General features: G+C 45.0%; 3 protein-coding genes across 3 annotated transcripts; 2 read left to right on the top strand and 1 right to left on the bottom strand.

Annotated features, from left to right (window-relative positions):
• The first annotated feature begins 4,327 nt into the window (after positions 1-4,327).
• Positions 4,328-6,152, top strand: LOC145962428 (uncharacterized). Its single transcript, XM_083083486.1, has 3 exons — positions 4,328-4,507; positions 4,915-6,013; positions 6,094-6,152. The coding sequence occupies exons 1-3, from the start codon at positions 4,328-4,330 to the stop codon at positions 6,150-6,152; spliced, it is 1,338 nt and encodes a 445-aa protein (XP_082939612.1).
• A 5,722-nt stretch (positions 6,153-11,874) lies between these two features.
• Positions 11,875-12,561, bottom strand: LOC145962427 (uncharacterized). Its single transcript, XM_083083485.1, has one exon. It carries the CDS (start codon positions 12,559-12,561, stop codon positions 11,875-11,877), a length of 687 nt encoding a protein of 228 aa, XP_082939611.1.
• Positions 12,562-20,803: 8,242 nt separating this feature from the next.
• On the top strand, positions 20,804-22,001 carry LOC145962426 (uncharacterized). Its single transcript, XM_083083484.1, has 2 exons — positions 20,804-21,054; positions 21,377-22,001. Exons 1-2 carry the CDS (start codon positions 20,804-20,806, stop codon positions 21,999-22,001), a joined length of 876 nt encoding a protein of 291 aa, XP_082939610.1.
• The last annotated feature ends 1,784 nt before the right edge of the window (positions 22,002-23,785 follow it).

Genomic DNA, 23,785 nt, shown 5'->3' with positions numbered 1-23,785 from the left:
ATGGTATCAAAGTATTGAAGGAAAGCCTGGCATTATGTCAGAAGCTTTAAATGCTATTAAGCAACAAGCAAATAGTGTTATCAATTGTCTGGATCATTATTGTTTGATGAAATGGCTATCCGTCAGCATGTAGAACATGATGGTCAAAAATATCATGGATACATTGATATGGGTGACAACAAAACCAGTGCTAACAATACGTTTGCAAGAGAGGCATTAGTATTCATGGTTGTGTGCATAAATGGTGCATGGAAAGTTTCTGTGGCTTATTTCTTAGTTGACAAAGTAACTGCAGAACAAAAAAAAGAAGAAAGAAATCTGACTTTACAATGCATTTCTTCTTTGCACGACGTTGGCATGCAAATTGTGTGTGTTACTTGTGATGGCACAGCTACTAACTTTGCTATGATGCAACAATTAGGATGTAAGTTTAATTTTAATAATATTTCTTCTCTGCAGACAACATTTCAGCATCCAATAACGAGAGAACCAATAGCAATATTTCTAGACCCATGTTACATGTTGAAGTTAGTGCGAAATACATTTGGGGATTTAAAAATTTTTATTGATAAAGATAACAAACTTATAAAATGGGTATATGTTGAGAAACTGCATAATTTACAAGCAGCAGAAGGAATGCATTTGGGAAACAAGTTGCGAGTAGCACATATTAATTATGAAAAGCAAAAAATGAAAGTACGTTTAGCTGCACAAACACTAAGCCGATCTGTTGCAGATTCATTACGATATTGTACCAATAAATTAAAATTAGATGATTTCCAACATGCAGAAGCCACAATTAAATTTCTAAATGTGTTTAATGATTTATTCGATATGCTAAACTCGAAATGTATGAAACAAACCGCTTTCAAAAAAGCATTATGTTTGGAAAATATTAAAAAATTTTTAGATAAATTCGAAACTTGCAAAACATATATCACATCTTTGAAAACTACTAACGGAGATTTTCTACATCAAGGTCGCAGGAAAACCGGATTTCTTGGATTTTTGATATGCATTAATAGTGCACAAATTTTATATAAAACTTTATGCCAAGACAAGGATGTATTAAAATATATTTCATTTTATAAATTAAATCACGATCATTTAGAGCTTTTATTTAGTTGTATTAGATCAAGGGGAGGTGGAAATAATAATCCAACTACCCGTCAATTTATAGCTGCAATGAAGAAGATATTGGTACATTGTCAACTTAGAAACGTTTCCACCGGAAATTGCGTTGCTTTGGAAAACATTTCTATCTTACACGTATCATCTTTTCATCCGAGTGTTAATTCGGAAGACGTTATTCGGTGGTCTAGTGGATTACATCGTCTTGAAGATGATACAATTAAGAATAATGACGTTTACGATCATGATTATATACCAGATGTAAATCATTTATCAGAATTTGCAAGAGATGTGACAGTATATATCGCTGGATATGTTGTCATGCAATTACAAAAAACTATTTTATGTAATGAATATATAAATGCATTAAAATCAAATAAAAGTTTGTACAACAGTTTAATTGTTTATAAAGATAAAGGCAGATTAACATACCTCTCTAATAATGTATTAACAATTTGCCATACTTGCGAAAAAATAATTAGAAATGCGTTGTGTGAAAGTGGCGCGACATACATGAAAAAGCAATATACTGTTCAATATTTGACAATTAAAGTTTTAAATAATTTTATTGGACAAAAACTATTTCAAAATTTAGAAAACCATACTTCTGAACAAAGTGCATTAGATAATCATATTGTACACTTAATACGTTCAGTATGTCAAAAGTATATTAAAATTAGGTTGCACTTTATTGCGCAACAAGCAATTAATACCTCTATAAGTATGCGGCACACATATAATAAGAAAACACATAATTGTTTCGAAGAAAAAATATGTAATTTGCAATTAACAATTACATATTTTTTCTTAAAAATAACTATGTGTTTTCTTTACACCAATTGATTCCTCTCATTATTTTGTACATAAAAGTATTAAGGTAAGATAATCGAAAAATGAATATTTTACAAGATATTTTACGGTTTATGTAAAATTAAGAAATGATTTCAAGCCTTATAATTCAAAAAGTACTTGAGGGAAATATATTTTACTATAGTGTTTTGGAAAGCTTTTGAAATAAGCTATAAGAATATGCAATAAAAATGGGGAGTTCCATTTAAAAAAATCAACTTGATCTTCATAAGTAGATATATAAGGCCGGTTCTAACTCAGGTCCTCTCAAGGGGGGTGAGGCGCGAGGGGATCTCAGCGGCGCGGGGGAATGACGTCACGCGGGACGGAGGAAATTTCGTAGGCGCGGGGGCTGCGGGGCGGGGCGGGGGACGCTTGTGTTGGATGTTTTTTTATCGCAAGTGTAAACAATATTACATAAGCCGATTGATAAACGGTGGTATTTGAAGAGGATTGGGTCTTGGGGCCGAGACTAACGCGTCGGGACATGTTTTTCGCAAACAAAATAGCTCTCGCGGTACCCTCCCCCTCCCCCAATATAATAGGTGCGAGAAGGACGACGCAAAGGTAAGTGAGTGATAACGCAAGACAACGCGTGCGAGAGAGAACGATAATATCGCGTGCGAAAGAGAAAGAACGATAGCGAGACTTATAATTAGCGCGAGAGAGAGCGCAAAGGATGGGAGAAGAATAACGCAAGGAGAGGTACGCGTGTAAATAATTACAATTTTCTTTTTGAAATATAAGTTTATTAAAATATGCATGTACATTTGTTGTGTGTGTTTAATATTTTTAAAATTTAAAAAATATAAAAGTATATAAAAATATCCAATATAATATGGTGGTCGCAGGGATAGAGGAGACCGCTCCTGAAACAGAAAAAAGACTTATTTTATCTTAATAATTAATAATAAAAGAAAATTGTACCTTAGCCCTCTGGAGCAACTAAGTGCTGCCAGCCCCCTGGAGCTATTAAGTGCGGCCAGCCCAGTTCCTCTAACCATACTCTTTCCTCCTCCTCCCGTATTCTTCTTCTTTCTTCGTATTGCGCATTTATTATATCATGTATTTCATCATATAGATCTTCCATTCCGAAGAGTCGCCGTAGGTTAAAGATGTCGTAATATTTCCAACTGATCTCGTCTTCTTGGCGACCCTCCGGGGTGTCGCCCCATTCCTCCGCGAGATCATGTCGCACGTTCCACCGCTCCGCCCGCACCATGCGTCGATGCTCGATATTCATAAAACCAGGAATTTCGACATCATTGGGGAACTATAAAATAATATATTAAAAATACACATACACATACGCACAATTTTTTTTCACAAAAACACTACCTACCTTCCAGACGAATGCCACTTTTAATATTACAAAAAATAAGAGGTCCATTTGGAAACTCCTCTTCCAAAACGAATAATTAATAATACAATCCATTTTATGCAGCGTAAGGAATAATCGCACACGGAAAAAGAAATACCACGGTTAAACTCGCTCTCCTCTTGGACAATACACGACTCAGATCGAAATCGAATGTTACTCTCCTCTCGGACAATACATGACTCAGATCGAAATCGAATGTTACTCTCCGCTGTAGGAATTACAAAGGTTTCAAAACTGGAAGGGTTACACTAGTGCGGCGCTTGCACAAAGATACAATGGTTGTAAAAAGTATTCGTACACTAGGAATTTTCACAAAAAATGGTTTATTTCTGTGTAACAATAAATAATTATTTGTTTATATTATAAATTCTTCTTTTCTTAATAACATTTTAAAAAAAGAAAAAAAAACATAAATTATAACATTTTATATTTCAAAACAATTAAATAACAAAATCTTGGGAAAATTCTTAGTGTACGAATATTTTTTACACCCACTGTATATATTGACCATTAGTGATCTCTTCATGGTCTTTCTCTACGCTCGGTATAAACAATATGAACAGTGGTATTTGAAGAGGATGGGATCTTGGGACTCAGAATCATCTCCTTTTTTTCTTAGGACGAATTGCAACGTATCAGCGCCGATATTCGGCTGCTTCCCCCCCCCCCCGTTTATATAAGCAAAGGTGATACGCGCCAATTCTTTCTGAAATGTAAATGAATGATTATTATGATACATCATACTTATTTATTAAACACAAAGATAAGAAAGGATCAAAGTTTTCCAAAAAGTGATTACAAAAAAATATTATGTATCGAACATGAAGATAAGAAAGGTTTATACGAAATATATAAGGAGGATTGAAGCGCATCAAGTCATTGTGATTTGAACGCATCGACATGTCGGTTGTAGGAGAGTATAGCGGTGTTCTGTTAGAAAAATTTTTGCACGATTAACGTATAAAAATGGACGTAGATGAAGATCAAGCATTATCTGCTGACAGTGATTGCATTAGTGACTGCAGTGAAAACTCCACGGAATTCAGAGAGAAAATAGTGTCTGTTGCAGAAATTAATGCTCTAAACGCACGTAGTACAAAATTTTGTATCATATACAGTTATTATTCCACGGGTGGTGCTTTAGCTGTATGTGCTACGTGCATGATTGCATTACAAGGCGTGGATAGCCAAATGATGTATGCTGTTCGAAAGAATAAAATTGAAACACTGGATGCAATGGATGGACGATTTTGCTCAAATTGTAAGGATCCGTTATATCTAACATTTCCGTGTAACATGTGCCCAATTTGCACGCTGTGAAAAAAAACATTGAATAAGACTGTATAAAGTGTGCGAGCAACGTGAGAAAAAAATTAATTTCAGCATGTTCTGTTATAATTATGGTTATAATTATAATTATACTGTGCACGCTGAGTATTTTGATTCTGAATATTTTGATGATTATAAACTTGATGTCGTCGATGCTCTGGAGGATAAAAAAAATCACGTGTAAGTGCTCTGTAGAAAACTGTGACGTAGTGTGAAAAAGACAGGAAAAAATGGAAAACATCGAGCAGACTGAACGCGATCTGGTAGAGCAATCTCGCCAAATTGCCACCTTGGGCGAGTATTTTGCATGGCTGCAGCGTTGCGAGGAATTTATTAAAGAGCTCGAAGAACGCAGTCGTGCCAAGCGTCCGCGACTCTCGATCGGAAGTAGACAATCTCTGGTAGCTAAAATCGCGCGACTCGAAGGTGCAAAAACTCGATTGCAGAGACGGTTTATACCCAGTGGTGGTGATTACAGCGGCGACAATAATGCGGAAAGACTCGTTTGGCGAGAGATCGATACCGCGTTCGATAACCGTATTTTGACCGGTGCTATGATTAACGCAAACTATATCGAACGTCAATTTCTCGAGGATGCCAAAGACATCGTGCTCGAGCAAGTGCAAGACGTTATAAGAAGACACAATTGTGTAAAAGTGAATACTGTGTTTAATGGTGAATTTGTGTCGGGTGATAAGCGTGCAAATAAAAGTATCAATACGAGAAACTGTGAACTCTTTCGCACATCCGATTTACACGAGTGGTTCGAGCGCAGCGTTATCGAGCCCACTCTAGCATCGCTGGAAGAATTTCAGGAACGCGATAGCGGGTGGGCATTGTCGCGAATACAGAATTTGACTGTAAATATAAATAAGTATAATCCTATGCGCACGGGATGTCACATTAAATTGCCGCGGGAGATTATGATGAAAAGAGCGGTAATAAACATAAAATCAAAAGACAATGCGTGTTTCGCGTGGGCAGTGGTCGCCGCCTTATACCCCGCCGAAAGGAACGCGGAACGGGAATCCTCGTATCCGCATTACGCGACAGTGCTGAATCTCCGGGACATTGAGTTTCCAGTAACTGTAAATCAAATTAAGAAATTTGAACTTAGCAACGATATTTCGATCAACGTCTACAGCATCGAAAGCGAGAACATTGTTCCACTACGACTGACAGAGCAGAAGCGGGATAAGCACGTTAACTTGTTGTACGTGGAAGACGGCAACAACGTTGGACATTTCGTTTGGATAAAGAATCTGTCCCGGCTCGTGAGCTCGCAACTGAGCAAAAAGATCACAAGAAATATATCTGTGACCGGTAGATATAATTTATATAATTATAATTTATATAATTATAATATGGATTGTTTAAATCTTTAAAAAAATTTTTTTTTATAGATGTTTACATTACTTTAATTCAGATGACAAGTCATATATTGTCGATTGTGAAAAGATGAACGACTGCGCTATCCGATTACCGAGCGATAAGGACAAGTGGCTCGAGTTCAACAACTTTAATCGAAAGGAGCGGTTTCCATTCATCGTATACGCCGACTTGGAATGCGTTTTAACTAAAATGGAGGAAGAAGATAACGCGTACCAGCACCATCGGATATTTAGTATAGCGTATTATGTACATTGTTCGTACGACGAATCGTTATCCGCGTACTATTCTTATCGCAGTGTCGATTGCGTTTCATGGTTCGTCGAAGGCCTTAAAAATTTAACGATTCATGTAAAAAATATTTTAACCACTAATGTCCCTATGGTGAATGGTACCCTAATGGTAAATTTAACGTCCGAAGAATGGGAAAAATTTTATCTACTCATATATGCAATGTCATATATGCAAAAAACCGTTCGCGCAAGACGATACACGTACGCGATCATTATCATCTGACCGGGCGGTATAGAGATCCCGCGCATTCAAATTGTAATTTAAATTATAAAGAATCTTTTTGTATTCCCATAGTTTTTCACAATTTATCCGGTTACGATGCACATTTTATTATCGAGGATATAGCTACGGCGTTCGAAGGGAAAGTCGAGTTACTTCCAATAACGAAAGAAAAATATATATCGTTTACCAAAAATGTTGACCTTAAGGAAGACAATTGGAAAAATCAAGTAAAATTACGTTTTATCGATTCATTCAAATGTCTTGCATCGAGTCTCAACGAATTAGCATCATTTTTAGATAAAGATAAGCTCAAAATTTTAAAATCAGAATTTCAAAATTTATCAGCCGAAAATTTCAATTTATTAACACGGAAAGGTGTCTTTCCGTATGAATACATCGACTCTGTGGACAGGTTGCATGATACGTGTTTACCATCGCGCGAATCATTTTACAGTTCCTTGACCGGCGAAACTATATCCGAGAGCGATTACGCGCATGCCGAGAACATCTGGACGCGATTCTCCATTCGAACGCTAGGCGAATATAGCGATTTATATCTTAAAATCGATGTCTTGTTATTAGCCGATATTTTTGAAAATTTTCTCGATAAATGTATCGAAAGTTATGGACTCGATCCCACGTATTACTATACTCTCCCCGGATACACGTGGGACGCCATGTTGAAACATACGAAAATTACGTTCGAGCTGCTTACAGATATCGACATGGTTATGTTTATCGAACGTGGTATACGCGGCGGTCTAAGTCAATGTTCCAACAGATACGCTCGTGCTAATAACAAGTACATGGAGTCGTACGATCCATCGAAACCATCGTCGTATTTGATGTATTTCGATGTAAATAACTTGTACGGATGGACAATGTGTCAGCCGTTGCCCTGTACAGATTTTCGATGGGTCGACGACGTGTCCAATTTTGACGTATCATCGATCCCGCTAGATTCGCATACAGGCTATATCCTCGAAGTCGATCTCGAGTACCCGCAACATCTTCACGATGCGCACACTGACCTACCGTTTTGCCCGACACGCGACAAACCACCTGGCAAGCGAGAGCTCAAGCTGCTCGCAACGTTATACGATAAGAAGCGTTACGTGGTACACTACCGCAACCTGCAGCAGTGTACGCGTCACGGTCTTCGTATAACAAAAATACATCGAATTTTACAGTTTTCACAATCTCCCTGGCTTCGAAATTATATAGAACTAAATACACATTTTAGAACATTGGCTAAAAACGATTTCAAAAAAAATTTATACAAACTGATGAACAATGCAGTATTTGGTAAAACAATGGAAAATATGCGTAATCATGTTGATGTAAAATTATTAACAAAATGGGACGGACGATACGGTGCAGAGGCAATGATCGCAAAACCAAATTTCCACAGCAGAAACGTCTTTTCGGAAAACTTAATCGCTGTGGAATTGCGCAAACTCGAGGTAAAATTCAACAAACCAATTTACGTGGGTATGTGTATACTCGACATATCCAAGACATGTTTATACGAGTTTCATCACGAGTACATGTCTCCCCTGTATCGCGATAAATGTAAGATCATGTATACCGACACAGATAGTCTCATCTATCACATCGAGTGCGTCGATGTGTATGATAACATGAAGCGCGATATCGCTAGATTCGATACGAGCGATTATGCCGCGGACAATGCGTACGGTATGTCGCTTGTAAATAAAAAGGTACCGGGTCTAATGAAGGATGAAAATAATGATGACGACCGAATTTGTCGGGCTCAGAGGAAAGATGTACGCGTTACGAGTCGATGGGAAAAAGGATACGAAGAAAGTTAAAGGCGTCAAGAGCAACATTGTCGCGAGAACGATAACGTTTGACGATTACACACGGTGTTTGAAAGAAGAAATTGAAATGACGCGCCAGCAGTCGTGTATACGATCTAAACTGCACCAAGTATACACGATCCGCGAGACGAAAATTGCTCTGAGTCCGTACGACGATAAGCGGTATATCGTACCCGAAACCACCGATACATTGCCATGGGGACATTATAGGATACCATTGTAATATGTAATGTAAAATGTAAAATGTAAAATGTGTGCGTGCGTGCGTGCGTGCGTGCGTGCGTGCGTGCGTGCGTGCGTGCGTGCGTGCGTGCGTGCGTGCGTGCGTGCGTGCGTGCGTGCGTGCGTGCGTGCGTGCGTGCGTGCGTGCGTGCGTGCGTGCGTGCGTGCGTGCGTGCGTGCGTGCGTGCGTGCGTGCGTGCGTGCGTGCGTGCGTGCGTGCGTGCGTGCGTGCGTGCGTGCGTGCGTGCGTGCGTGCGTGCGTGCGTGCGTGCGTGCGTGCGTGCGTGCGTGCGTGCGTGCGTGCGTGCGTGCGTGCGTGCGTGCGTGCGTGCGTGCGTGCGTGCGTGCGTGCGTGCGTGCGTGCGTGCGTGCGTGCGTGCGTGCGTGCGTGCGTGCGTGCGTGCGTGCGTGCGTGCGTGCGTGCGTGCGTGCGTGCGTGCGTGCGTGCGTGCGTGCGTGCGTGCGTGCGTGCGTGCGTGCGTGCGTGCGTGCGTGCGTGCGTGCGTGCGTGCGTGCGTGCGTGCGTGCGTGCGTGCGTGCGTGCGTGCGTGCGTGCGTGCGTGCGTGCGTGCGTGCGTGCGTGCGTGCGTGCGTGCGTGCGTGCGTGCGTGCGTGCGTGCGTGCGTGCGTGCGTGCGTGCGTGCGTGCGTGCGTGCGTGCGTGCGTGCGTGCGTGCGTGCGTGCGTGCGTGCGTGCGTGCGTGCGTGCGTGCGTGCGTGCGTGCGTGCGTGCGTGCGTGGGTGGGTGGGTGGGTGGGTGGGTGTGATACAGTATACTATTAAAAGAAATATTAATAAAGATTTTTTGTATTTGTTTATATTTCATATATTTTTTTTATGTAATACATATCTCATACATCTTATATTAAAAAAAATACATGTACAAATATTATATATGTTATACACATATATTTTTCCAGAAAATTAAAAATAAACACTGTATGAATTAAATCACATCGTCTTTATGTATCCAAGAATTGTGCGAATTGTCAAATCCCAACCATTTCACGTAAACCTCGTCACCCCTCCTGCGCAGTACATTCTCCATGAGATATACGTCCGGATAATTCGCGCGATGCAACTCGTGTTCATAGAACGCTCCAGCGATAGATATTTTGCGATAATCCTCAAGTAGATAGCTTACGGGATTAGTATGCTGCACTTTTACAATTTTAAACACCTCGGTTGTCCAATTTGGTATGTAACCCTTCTCGAAAACTGTCTTGAACTTGCTAACGCGTACCGAGTCACCTACTTTGAACTTCGCCGGACCCGCGATATTTACACGGTTGTACACAGTAGCCAAGAGTCTTTCAGCGATCGCGGGGGTAACGTCGACGGGTCGCATACCGATCGTTCGATGCTTGCGCGTTGTAATCCGATACGAGTCGCGGTAACGCGCTGATCCACTTGTAAGATCCGTTCAGCGTAAACATCTTCCACATGTCGTTTTTCAGCGTGCGATTGAATCGCTCAACGATCGATGCCTTCAATACCGAATATGTAGAATAGTGATTAATGTCGTGTTTCCGCGAGCCGTTGCACATCGGCGTTATACAATTCCTTCCCCATATCAGTCTGTAAGTTTTTTGGACACCTTTTGCTATCTCGAATTATCTCGGCGATAGCGTCAGCTGTCTCGCTTCCGCCTTTACTCTTGAGTGGTATACGGCCCACGCGTGCTTGCTCAACACATCGATGAGAGTGAGTATGTAGTGGTAACCTCTGTTGAAACGAGAGTACGGACGCATCTCGACGATGTCAGCTTGCCACATCGTATCCCCGCACTATGACATGTCTTCGGGGAAAATTTTTTCTCGCCGACGCGTGCAATTCGTTCACCAACTGTCGTTTCTCTAAACTATGTTGTTTCTTCGCTTCCTCAGTTATTCCCGATCGCCGATCCATCGTTGTTTCGATTCGTCGATCAAACGATGTGTGCCCCGAGTATCACCGTGCGTTTTATCATTCGTTGTCGCTCTTTAGCCGTTCGTAGACGTTTCTGAGCCGTTCACTACCGTTTGTCGTTTTTCAATAGCCGTTCGATAGCCGTTCCTGCCCCGTTCGATAGCTGTTCGTTGCAGTTCGTTAGCCGTTCGTTGCCGTTCGATAGCCGTTCGTTACCGTTCCTTAGCCGTTCGTAGCCGTTTCTGACCTGTTCGATAGCCGTTCGTTACCGTTCGATAGCCGTTCGTTAGCCCGTTCCTTTTTTTTTTTTTTTGATAACGGTAGAGAAATTCTTTATGGATACCCGCACTCCCCGGGGAGGGAGGGCGGGTTATGCTGGAATTTCCCTATTTAACGGGCCTACCAGCTAAAACTCTACCGAATGCCTACCCGGGTGATTGGGGGGAGGACCGGGGATGCCAGAGGCATTACTTCCGGACATCCTCCCCCCACCCATCCGGCCTAACCTCGTGTGCGGGCCCCTCAGCATAGGTAACGCTTCAGGACCCGCACATGTCGCCTAGTTGGCGGCGCCTTCTTCTAGTTGCGGCGCAGAGGGGCATTACCTCCACGCCGCGCCCTCCTCGGGGTTTCCGGGGGGGCGGGGTCGGGGTCCGAGTCTCCCGCTCGGGCCTCGGCCACAGTATATACAGTAGCGCAACTCTAATAATTTCAGCGTGGGTCAAAATGAACTGCACATACGCGGACTTGGTGTGTAACCAATCATGAGCAGAGATCTTCTGTCTTTGTTCTTCTCTATATTTGCGCTCTCTCTCAATCTTATGAAAATGTCTATATAAGGCATTTAAAATTTAGAGTGAGACATCTAATATAATCTATAAAATCTTTATTACTTTACTTTCGAAAATGCAAATCATTTCTATAGCGAAAATTATCTGTTTTAAACAGATAGATAAAAAATACAATAAATACAAATATTTTTTTCTAAATTTTTTGAGATATTAATCTTATTTGTATTTTCTAAAGTAGAATCATTAGTTTTAGTTATAAAATTATTAGAACTGCTAAAAAAATTTAGTCATTTATTATATATATTCAGCTTTAGATAAATTCATGAGGTTATTCTTTATAGAATTATAATTAAACGAGATCCCCTTGGGGAGTGGGATTCGGCAGTGCCCCGGGAGGGCTCCGTCTCTTTTTTTGGGTGCCGCTGCGGGGGGTCTACGACTCCCCGAGACGGCACCCCCCTTTCTCCTCGGCAGGGGGCGGGAAGGCCGCCTCAGCGGCCCCCCGCACCCCGCCGAGGTCACCCTTCCTTAGTATTGTTCTGGGGAGGGCGATGGGGGCTGTGATGCCTCCGCCTTCTTGGAGGTGGACCCCCATCCGACGGAGGCATCCCCCCGTCTCCCTGCGGATCGGGAGGGGCGCCTCGGCGACGACCTTCGCCGCGCCTCTGCCTTTCCGCGTCCTCCTTCTGCAGCATGACTTTGCCGCAGAAGGAGGACATCGCCTGCCATGCCTCCCCACTCCCGACCATGGCGTTTATTACGGCCGGAAGGGAGAGGTCCGCCCCCACCGCGGCCACCAGAATTGCACGTTCGGCCGCTGGACAGAATTCCAGCGTGTGCTGCGCCGAGTCGTGCGGGTGGCCGCAGTGGTGGCACTTCGTGGTGCGCTCCTTTCCTATCTTGCACAGGTACTCACCGAAACATCCGTGACCAGTGAGCACCTGCGTCATCCGGTAGGTGATTCCCCCCCGTTTGACCCTTTCTACCCACTCTGGTAAAACGGGTCTGATGGCCTCGACGGTCTTTTTCCCCGCGATGTGCGGGTCCCCGAGTGACCTTTGCCACTCGAGGACCATGGACCGTCGAGCCTGGTCCCTTATCATTCTACGGACCCTGCCGGTGACCTCGACTCCGTTTTCACGGATCCCGCGAACTCTTTTGTACATATTGTTGTACATGCGGGCCGCGAGATCCAACGGAGCCATGCCGGTCAGGGCCGTAGCCGCCGCATGGCTGACGGTTCGGTAGCCCCTTGCCGCCCGCTAATGGCCACCCGCCGCTGTAATCTACAAAGTAAATCTCTCAGACGGCGGGTGGCCGCAACATCGTCTGCCCACACAGGGGCCCCGTAGAGGGCTACCGATGCCACCACGGCTGCGTATACTCGGCGAATCCTTCCGCCCGGTCCGAGGTTCGGGAGCAGCCGGCCCAAGGCCATTGCCACTCCCTCTACTCTCGGGGCCAGACAGCGAAAGTGCTCGCCGAAGGACCAGGTCGCGTCCAGCTGGAGTTCAAGATACTTTATCTTCTCCCCGGTCTGGACGCGAGCCTCACCTACCTGGATGAAGTTGGAGGCGGCGAAACCGTTGCCGCACCGCGGAAGATCACGGCTTCGGTTTTTCTAGCCGCCACCTCCAACCCCAGGGTTCTTATAGAGCGTACCACACTTTCAAGGGCTATATTTGCCCTAATGGTCGCTTCCCTGGCAGGTCTATCCCCCGGCAAGCACCAACGTGTCATCGGCATAACAAACGATACTGCTGCCGGGGGGGGGGAGAGCTGACCGGAGGACGTGATCATAGGCGAGGTTCCACAACAGTGGGCCCAATACCGAGCCCTGTGGAACTTCGCACTCAACCCTCCTCTCGCGCACCGTCCCGTCCCGGTCCGTAAAGGCCAGAACCCTATCTCTAAGATAGTCCCGGACCGTGGCGGCGAGATACTGGGGCACACCATGGTGTTCCAACGCCCCCCGTATCCACCGCCATAGCAGGGTGTTGAAGGCATTGGTTATATCCAGCGACACCGCTATCAGCACTCCGCCATCCCCCACCTCGGCCCCCACTGCGGACCGGACGCGAAGAATCGCGTCCACTGTGGACCGCCCGTTGCGGAAGCCGTATTGGTCCCGGCTGAGATCGGAACCGGTCCGAGACAGGTGTCGGACGAGGCGGTTGGCGATGATTCTCTCCAGAATCTTTCCCGCCTCATCCAACAAGCAAATGGGACGATACGCCGGGGGCTGGTCCGCCGATTTGCCCCCCTTCGGGATGAGGACCAGGTTGGCCTTCTTCCACTCTGCGGGGAAGCGACCTTCTCTGAGACACTTATTATAAAGGTCACGATCCGCTGGAATTGGGGATCCAGGATCTCCGTGGTGGAGAGTGCCCCTCCTTTTAGCTTTCGCATTACTATGCTATAGGGGCAACCCCACGGATACTGATCCAGGGTGAGGATGAACTCCTCCCAGGCCCTGGCCTTCACGGCTTTGATAGCCGCCTTGAGCTCTTGCCTTACGGCGTTGTACGCCTCTAACGCCTCCCCGATTCTAACGGCCCTGCCACAACTATTTCGGGCTCTCCTTGCCCGGTCGTAACAACTACGTAGGCGGACGGAGGAGCGCCTGAGTTCGGCAATCTCCTCCGTCCACCAATACGCTGCCTTCCTGGGAGAGGGGCGGATCCGGGGCATTGATGCATCACACGCATCTTGCATCGTTCCCCGGATCCATTGTACCTCTTCTTCGAGGGATAGTTCCTTTGCCCCTCTCCCTTCTCTTTCCCATATGGCCGCCAAAATCGAGGAGTAGAGAGCGTCTTCCTCCATCTTTTTTAGGGCCCATCGCCGCATTCCACCCTTAGCCTCTCGGCGGCGCGTGAGTACTTCTTTGGAGAGGGGGACGGACGCCATCTCTATGTATCTGTGATCTGACAAAGACTCGGCATCCGCCACCGGCTGTCCAGTCTCCAATTAGGCGCGCGGCCAAGGGGCTGATCCAAGTCAAGTCCACAATGGACTGCCCCTGTGGCCGCACGCAGATGCTCCTCGTACCTGAGTTAAGAATGCTCAGGCCGAGTTCCGCTGCCCATTCTGTCAGGACGTTGCCCTTCCCGTCCGTTCGCGGGGAACCCCAAAGCCTCGATTTGGCATTGAAGTTCCCCGCGATAAGTACCGGGCTTGGAAGGAGGAGGAGCCTGTTTGCGTACTCCCCCATCCTGTCCAGCCTCCTCGCAAATTGGGCAACGTCCAGGGCCGGGCTCAGGTAAACACTGAATGCGGCGATGCGCCCCCATTGTACCGCCACGTAACCCTCTCCTGCTTCTATTAGCGTGCAGGGGGGAAAGTCCGTGGCGGCCCACCATGTGATCGCCGCTCTGCCACACGAGGATGCCATCCACATTGCGTGGTTTCTTGGCACCTCGTACGGCTCAGCGATGATTCCCAATCCGCAACCACGCTCCGCCAGGTTGTGCACAAAGAGATCTTGTGCCTGGCGTGCGTGGTTGAGATTCGCTTGCAGTATTTTAACCATACTGCAAGCACGTTAGTACTCCTCCTGTACTCCCTTCTCGTCCTCTATCGTTCCATCGGAATCCTGTCCCGAGGACTGGGAACATATGGCCTGTCTTTTTAACGATGGCTTGTCCAACTCAGGCTCTACATCTGGGTCTTGCAGGCCCATCGGGCTTGCCGCTTTTTTTAGCAGTCCTTGTTCTGTCCGCTTTCTTCTTATCCTCCCATGATGTTCCCACTTCGCCTGCCCACGATGTCGAGGCGTCCGGGGAGGCCGCCCATGGTGTCGAGGCAATCGGGGAGGTCGGTCGAGGAGGGACAACCTCCGCCTCTATCTGCTTCTAAGGAGGAGGGATCTCCTCCTTCCCCAATGCCGGGAAAACCTCTACCTCCATCCGCTCCTGTGGTGGAGGTTTGACCTTCTCCCCTTCCGGTGCATGGGGGTTTGAGGTGGGGGTAAATTCTACTACCTTTGCTCCCCTCTTCCTCTTCTTCGCCGCCTGACAGACTTTGCTCCCCACCTTATGCTTAGTGGGGAGTTTGAGTTCCGCGCACAGGGAGCAGTGCACCTCGTTAGTGCATCCCTGTGCGCGGTGTCGTTAGCCCGTTCCTGCCCCGTTCAATAGCCGTTCCTGCCCCGTTCGTTGCCGTTCGATAGCCGTTCGTTATTGTTCCTTAGCCGTTCGTAGCCGTTTCTGACCCGTTCGATAGCCGTTCGATAGCTGTTCGCAGCCGTTTGTTGCCGTAATTGGCCCTGTTGGTAGTCGCTTCTAAGTAGTCCGTAGCCTCGTTCACAGTCGTTTCTGACCCGTTCGTAGCCTCGTTGGCAATCGTTTCTGACCCGTTCGTAGCCTGACGTAGTTCCTGACGTGTTCATAGTCTTGTTCGCAGCCGTTCCTGAGGTGTTCATAGTCTCGTTCGCAGCTGTTCTTGAATTGTTCGTAGCCTCGTTCGCAGCCATTTCCTCTTCGATCACTGTCACTCATTGTAGTTCGATAGCCGTTCGATAACCCTTCGTTCGATAAGCCTTTGTAGATGTTCAATAATTGTACAATAGCTCCTTAGCCGTTCGTAGCTGTTTCTGAATTAGTGTTAATCGCACGTTGAAGCTCGTTTATCGCAGTCTGCAAAGCTCGCACGTCCTTCTCGAACGCAGTCAGCTTCTCGTCTGATTCTTTCTGCTGATTCTTCAACGTTTTAACGCATTGTTCCACGTACAGTTTGTTGACTGCATCGGTATCAGCCTCAGGTTGCGCTACACGGCGAATCTTGCGCGACCTCGCGTCATAGTACGTAGCGACGCGACACAGAGCGTTTTGACGCAAGTAACTTGTCACCGATTTACCCCAATGATCGCTTGTTCTAATTGCTTCATTTCTCCGTTCGAATAATCCAAATTTGTTGATGGGCATTTTTTTTCTCGATGCGAGTGACGTCGATCGACTGATCAGTTTTGTCGAAACACCGTTTAATTTATAATAAGACCAACTTCGCGAAGTTCATCGATGATCGACAGGATCTCGTTGTCGTGAGCGTTGTGGCCAGCTCGGCGCGAAGCGTCGAGCAATCGTAGACGATCCACTAGCTCGTTGGGATCATCCCAGTGCACGTAATCGATCTTATTGTCGGTTAGCGTCATCGCGCGAGGCATGAATACTCCCGTACCGCATTTTTTCTTTTTCGATTCAATCGACATCAACGGTGCAATTATTTGTTTATACTTGTATCCCCTATTGCTCTTTAATTGACTTTGCGCATCATATTGGCATTTATGCGCACTCGTCGCCATTAATATGCTCTTATATTTTTGCATATCGTCCTCAGTGTATACGACGTCGTCGGGAATTCTCTTGAAGATCAACTCGTATAATCCTGGTGTACCATGTGCCTCACTTTGTCTATGATTATAGAGTCATTTCTATCAATGTCGAATCGTTTGTTACCGAGCTGCATTTCATTATTGTTGAAATAGACACCGTACACGTGAACGATCTCGTTTTTTTCATCGCCACTAAGGAGAGTGCTCATGTACTTTTGTCCCAGGTGTCCTAAGTGCTCTCGTAACATTTCTTGACCTTCCGACGTTTGTAACCTGTTTCGAACGGATGTTTCAAGCGGATTGTGCGTGGTTTCGAAAACATTTTCGATTGCGAGTGATTCGGGTATCGTGGATTGTACGGTTCTCGTTGTCGCGGACGGTGTAGAGGTTATCAGCGGTTCATCCGATGTACGCGGTGTCAATAAACGATTCACCTTCAATCGTTCTCTTTTTCGGTGTCGTATCCTCCTCCTCCTCCTCCTCCTCCTCCTCCTTGTACCGCTTGATGGGTAACGTTTTAATTATAGCGTCAGCGTTACTCTCCGGTTTGTTTTTCACCGCGATTAAGCTTATCGACGATTTTTTGTAGTGGCTCGATAATAGGCCTAAAATGGGTCTTGACCGCGATATCGTCGTCGATCTTACCGGTCTTCAAAGCGCGATGTTTCTTGCGGATCGATTCGCTCGTTTTCTCAATCTCCCTCGCAATCTTTTCACGCTCGCGCATATTATCGCTTTCAGCCATGTCGACAGAGTATCGGCAGCGACTAATCGTTTTGCGGTATCGCGAACACGTTAAATTCTTTTCTGTATCGCCCGTTCGTAAATAAGCTGTCCTTATCTATCACTAGGAATCCATACTTTTGTTGCCAACAAATACGACATAATTCACTAAAATCCTCGTACGACATGTCGGTATTCACGTGATCGTTGTACACATGTTTTAAGTTGGTACCGTCCTGTTTAAATAAGATCAGCAGGTTCGCGTTGTCGCGTATAAGATGTTTTGGTATTCTCGCGTACGTCTGACAGAGATAGAAGCAATCGACGTTCGAGTGACGACCCATTGAGAAGTACTCTCTTATCGTATTTTGCTTGTCGCACGCCACGTCATCGAAGACGAAAATCAAGTCTGGACGTACCTCGCTCGGTAGAATGACGTCACTGTTATTGGAGAACGTAAAGTAGCCGATTTCATCGATCGATGTCAACAAATTCTCCAGATATCGATATTTCGGCTGTTGCAGCGACTTCGAGTACACGTACACGTTCTCGAAACGTACACCGTGCGGACTTTCCAGTAGACTTATCAGAACGTTGGTTTTACCACAATTCGAGGGGGCGTTTTACCGCAAACGATCGCGCGTATAGTAGTCGGTAGCATCGTACCGTGCCTGCGCATCTCCGCGTTGTCCCCCATTAATCTGTCATCGCAATTTGTCACGCATATCGTCAAAGGTTGTCGTACGAATCTCATTTTTCAACACTGCTGATTGGATGGAACGCCTGCCTATTTATAGGTGCGCGAAATCACGAGTCGCTCAGTAGAGAAAAAATGTTCGTTCTGCTATCAAGTCCTTCCGACATTCGCGATTTGGGCGTCGAACAACTACAATTTGTGTCAAAAGCAGTTCTGTTGCGAATGTGCGGTGATCACGTTCACTACGTGTGGGACAAACTTCCGGAACACATAAAGGCGGATCCGGAGGTTCAGACGTATCGTCGCTGTTACGAACACTACAATCAGCCGTGGCAGGAAACGCATATCGACGGTCCGGCACCGTTGATAAAGAATTGCAGCGAATGTCAACGAAAATAGGTAGAGGCCTATTAAATCACGCGATAAACACACTTCCGATCGAATTCTATATTCCCGGCTATCAGTTTTGCGGGCCAGGCACACGGTTGGAGAAGCGATTAGTCAGAGGCGATCGAGGTATCAACCCATTGGACGCGGCGTGTCGTGAACACGATATAGCATACTCTCGGAGCAACGATCTCACCGAGAGACACGCGGCGGATAGGATACTCGCCAAGAAAGCGCGAAATCGCATTGTTGCGAGAGATTCGACTTTCGGTGAAAGAGCCGCCGCCACAGCTGTCTGGACAGCGATGAAAGCCAAAACGAAGCTCGGTATGGGTCTGAAGACGACGAAGACGAAGAAGAGAACGGCGAAGAAACGGATACTTCCAACTTCCAATTTACCAACGGTTACGGTACGAATTTAATAAACGGTTAACGCATTTAATTATTAATTACACACTCGATTAAAGAAACGCGTTAACAGAACGCGATACTCGATGCAAAGCGCGCGACGCGACGACCGACGACAAGCAGGTCAGGTTAGTACTAGCGCCTCTAGCGGCTGATAAACCTATAACCATTGGTAAATTCCTCCTTTTATCAATCGTGAGTGATTAAGTGCGCGAGTAAATTTGTAAAAGTGTCGAAAGTGATAAAAGAAAAAACTTCGCTTATTTGACGATGTGTCAGACTGCGTGTTGAAGAAACGACGTCTCGTCGACGACGATTATTATCGTGCAACACACTGGGCACTGCTATTTATCAGCAGTATGAAGAATCTCATTATTAAGGTAAGAATAAGTGAGTGAGTGAGTGAGAGAATGAGAGAGAAAGAGGGAGAGAGAGAGAGAGAGAAAGAGAGAGAGTACGGTGCATGTGTGGATACGCGTGCATAAATACACCACACACACACACACACACGCACACACACACTGATTGTTAAACTCATCGTGTGCAGCAATCAGCTGATCGCGTCGAGCGCCCCACATGATCGCCTGTATCGGACGGTGAGTTGCGCCGTCTCTGTCTACCCCTTGTACTCGTTCCGTAATTCGCAAACTATTTTATTTAATAATTTAAAAACTAAGCCTCGTAGACAATTTTGGTAAAGAGAAAATCGTCTTAGAATAGACTCGACAATTTATTTTTCTAAAGACAAACGTTTGTTCTGAATCACCCTGTATATTTCGACAATCTTCGACCACCGAATGAATTGGTGCGATATCTCGGACGAAATGTAACGAAGATAATTACACACCTGTTCAAACTTACGATCAGAGCATCTGCGGACAATTGTGCTTGCAGTTTCTTCGAACGGTCGATGCATGCGAATTTAAAGACAGATATTGCGCTATTTAATTCAGTATTCGTTAAACAGTTTTGTCGACATGTCTATGACATTCACGTTGACTGGGAAGAGTAGCGTTCTCACGGCAAACTTCTTTCCCGCCGTAGATTTGAGCGACGACGAATACGAGCTTGGTCTAACGGATTTTGAGACTTATCACACGATACCGAATGTGAATTCCTCGAATAATAAATTTTACTTTGGCAAAGACGACGCGGAAATTACGATTCCCGAGGGATCGTATGAGTTGCAAAATATACATGAATTTTTGAAACATGCAATTTTACGGAGACGTCGTGATAAGAAACACATTGACTATGAAGATGGAGAATATCCGTAGCGCTCCGCGCTAATTACAATACGATGAGGAGCGAGATCAAATGCGCCTACAGAATAAACTTTAGCAAGCCCAACAACATTGGATCGCTGCTAGGATTCTCGAATCGTATTCTCAAGCCGCGAAAATGGTACGAATCGAACATGCCGATTAACATTATCAACGTGAATATTATCCGTATAGAGTGTAACGTGACCGCGGGCGCGTACAACAACGGCAAACTCGTTCATACGATACATGAATTTTCACCGAGAGTACCACCGGGATATAAGATATCGGAAACGCCTGCGCAGATCATTTACCTGCCGATCATCGCGCGGAGCATTACGGATTTAACGTTACGCGTTGTCGACCAGAACGGACGATTGCTCGATTTTCGAGGAGAAGAGATCACCATAAGATTGCACGTACGACGGCTACGACGATAACGTACGTATGTGACGTATAAGATGCTCGTGTTGAACGGATCGAAGGACGTGAGAGATAACACAATCTTTACGAGGCCAGCGACAACAACAACAACGTCGACGTTCGCTAATATCCAATCATCCAAGAAAAAGAAACTCAGTGCATCGAACGTTGCGTTTTTACGATCTTTGGGATTCGCGGTGCGAAACAGCTGAACGATGACCGACATTCTCAACATCGGTGACGAACCGATCTTTGACGATCGTATCATCAAGATTGAGACTCACGCGTACAACCCGTTCGCCAATACAACATTCGGACACAGTGACGAGATAAGAATACCCATACAACAACAGGATCTATATACGTTGACGTATGAGAGTTTCCTATACATCGAGGGAGAACTAGCGAAAAACAAATCAGCTGAAGGAAGTGATGTGATACTGGGAAATAATTGCATCGCATTCATGTTTGATGAGATTTGATACGAACTCGATAGCGTTGAGATTGATCGCAATAGAAACGTAGGAATAACTACTACGCTCAAACACTATGTAACAGTATCATCCGATAGAAATGTGATTATGAGGAACGCCGGCTGGGATCCGACGACCCATGCGAATGGACACTTCAATTTTTGCGTACCGCTCTACATGTTATTGGGATTTTGCTAGGATTACAGACGCGTGGTGATTAACGCTCGTCACGAATTGATTTTAATACGATCGCGCAACGACAACAATTGTCTGTTTGGAGATTCGACACTGGAGCCTGTGATCAACATATTCAAGATACAATGGCGAATGCCACGTGCTGTTAAGCGAGATCGAAAAGCTGTCGATGCTGCGTGCTCTGGAAAGCGGACGATATCTCAGCATGGGTTTTCGCTCGTGGGATCTGTACGAGTTTCCCCTATTGCAGCGTACAACCAAGCATTCGTGGGCCATTAAGACCGCGACTCAGTTGGAGAAACCACGATACGTTGTCTTCGTTCTGCAGACAAGCCGGAAGAATATCATGTCTGAGGATACGAGTCGATTCGACGACTGCAAATTGATCAACGTGAAACTCTATCTGAACTCGGAATGTTATCCGTACGACGATATGAATCTGGATTTCGATAAAAACAGATGGTCCATTCTGTACGACACGTACACGCGCTTCTGCAAGAACTATTACGGATACGAGTATCTCGAACTAAGTCTCACCGTCTCGACGTTTCTACTTAATGGTCCGTTCGTGATTATCGATTGTTCTCGACAAAACGAATCGGTTAAGAGCGCAACCGTGGATGTGAGATTGGAATTCGAGTGTAAGGAGAACATGCCGATAAATACCACTGCGTACTGTCTCCTCATACACGATCGCGTGATCCAATACAATCCATTGACTAACGTTGTATGCAAAATCACCTAAGCGATAACATCGACACAAGAGAGAGGGGAGGAGGAACGGGATATAAATCAAAATGTTGCGAGATGATTTTAGAGTTTGTCATTCCTCTCGACTGACGCACCGGAGAGAAAGATAGAGATCTCGTCATGTCTGTACCAACGTGGATCTGCAAGGATTTATCATCGACAAACTATTCTTCGTGAAGGAAGCTGCAATCCTGAGAAAGGGATATGTTCTCTCACATTATTTTTTCGCAAGTCCTGTACCGTGAAGCGTGCTTACAAAATTTGACCAACGTCAAGTTTCATGGGTGATTAGAAATCATCATGGATTACAATGGGAAGACGGAAACGTCCCATATGACTTGGCTCAGCGTGTAATTACAACAGCTGTCGTTGGTACGATACACGAAGAAGAAGAAGAAGAAGAAGAATCATCTGTCGTGTACGTTAAAGAACTTGAAAAGCGAAAATGGCTGACCGATATACTAGGCGATGTGGGAAACGGCTATATTATTGAAACCTTGGATGCAGACTATGAAGATATTGATTCTCTAAATAAATTAGATATTACCAATAGTATGCGATGTGGAAAGCATGTTAAGAATTGCGCATTACAAAATGTATTTAAAATATTTAACTGGTGGTCGCAACGCCAGAAAGAATTGCAAGAAAATAAAATATGTAAACATTAATGTTTTATCTCTTATTTCCCCTCCCTAGACCTTTCCTTGCGTTTCTAAGAATTTTTTGTCTGAGCGTTATCTCCCCTTCTCCTAAAATTCAAAGCGTTAGAAGTATTGATCCCCCTCCCACTACATTATACTTTTGAGCGTCATGTATACTCGGTTAATTCTTGTACGATCAGTCTCGCGTTAACCGCTCGTGGTTCACTTTTCATAACCTCCAGAGAAATGTACTACGTCGAAAGAAGCAGCAACGGCAGCGGCGTCGGAAGACGCGTGAATAATTATGTGCCGAGTCGTAATAAAACTTCATCGTTTGAGAACAAATGTGACGAGTAAGTTTCGTTTAACATTTTTCTATTTTTCGATTTTTACAAATTGTATTATTACTATTATTTAATATTAATTTTTCTGTAGCATTTCGTTGGAGCGTCGTGCGGTTCGTACTAGGTAGACGATACGCATTGACAGCTACGGAATTCAAATTCCTCGAAATTGATATCAACGTGGGTCCACCGAGTTACGTGGAGATTGCCATAGGAGATCATCGAGGAAAGGAACTGATATTATCTCTCGAAACGTGGAAGGGACTCTACGAGCAACGTCGCAATATTCAAAATTTACTTTGGAACAACTCTAAAGATGACTACAATTTCATAAGCGTTGGACCGCTAACAGTGAGAGTTCGTACGATTAACGACGTCAAACTCATAAGTCTCGAATCTTCAAACGTATGCATAATGATGATTGAATCGACGTTACATCGTATGTTCGATCTCGATCAATGCATAGATGTAACTTTTGATCGATTGGGTAAAATCATCGAAACAGTTGATGTCAAGTTTATGCAATTCTCCAATATCGCGTCCACTGTAATAAATCCAAAAGAAATATCAAATGTAATACGTGCGAGTGACGCTTTCAACAAGCATCAACTCATCGATTGCGAGCTGGCAGCTTTAGTTTATAGTCCATAGTACGTAAGAAAAATATGTAAAACAAGAATAAAGAGTTTTAAGTCTAAATCATGACGTAATTTCTTCGCACGTATATTCCCATCCTTTGCGCTCTCTCTCGCGCTAATTATAAGTCTCGCTATCGTTCTTTCCCTTTCGCACGC

This window comes from Camponotus vicinus, unplaced genomic scaffold (assembly GCF_025532165.1).
Source record: "Camponotus vicinus isolate PSW18456_S1 unplaced genomic scaffold, iyCamVici1.0 SCAF_12, whole genome shotgun sequence".
Taxonomy (NCBI): domain Eukaryota; kingdom Metazoa; phylum Arthropoda; class Insecta; order Hymenoptera; family Formicidae; genus Camponotus; species Camponotus vicinus.
This window is presented reverse-complemented; position numbering and strand designations above follow the sequence as displayed.

Excerpts from the sequence above, each read along its gene's own strand:
- LOC145962428 (XM_083083486.1), top strand. The coding sequence starts at position 4,328 with ATGGACGTAGATGAAGATCAAGCATTATCTGCTGACAGTGATTGCATT. Across the intron at positions 4,508-4,914 it reads CCACGGGTGGTGCTTTAGCT|GAAAAAATGGAAAACATCGA; the intron begins GTATGTGCTACG and ends TGAAAAAGACAG. Across the intron at positions 6,014-6,093 it reads AAGAAATATATCTGTGACCG|ATGTTTACATTACTTTAATT; the intron begins GTAGATATAATT and ends TTTTTTTTATAG.
- LOC145962427 (XM_083083485.1), bottom strand. The coding sequence starts at position 12,561 with ATGGCTCCGTTGGATCTCGCGGCCCGCATGTACAACAATATGTACAAA.
- LOC145962426 (XM_083083484.1), top strand. The coding sequence starts at position 20,804 with ATGACCGACATTCTCAACATCGGTGACGAACCGATCTTTGACGATCGT. Across the intron at positions 21,055-21,376 it reads AATAATTGCATCGCATTCAT|ATACAATGGCGAATGCCACG; the intron begins GTTTGATGAGAT and ends AACATATTCAAG.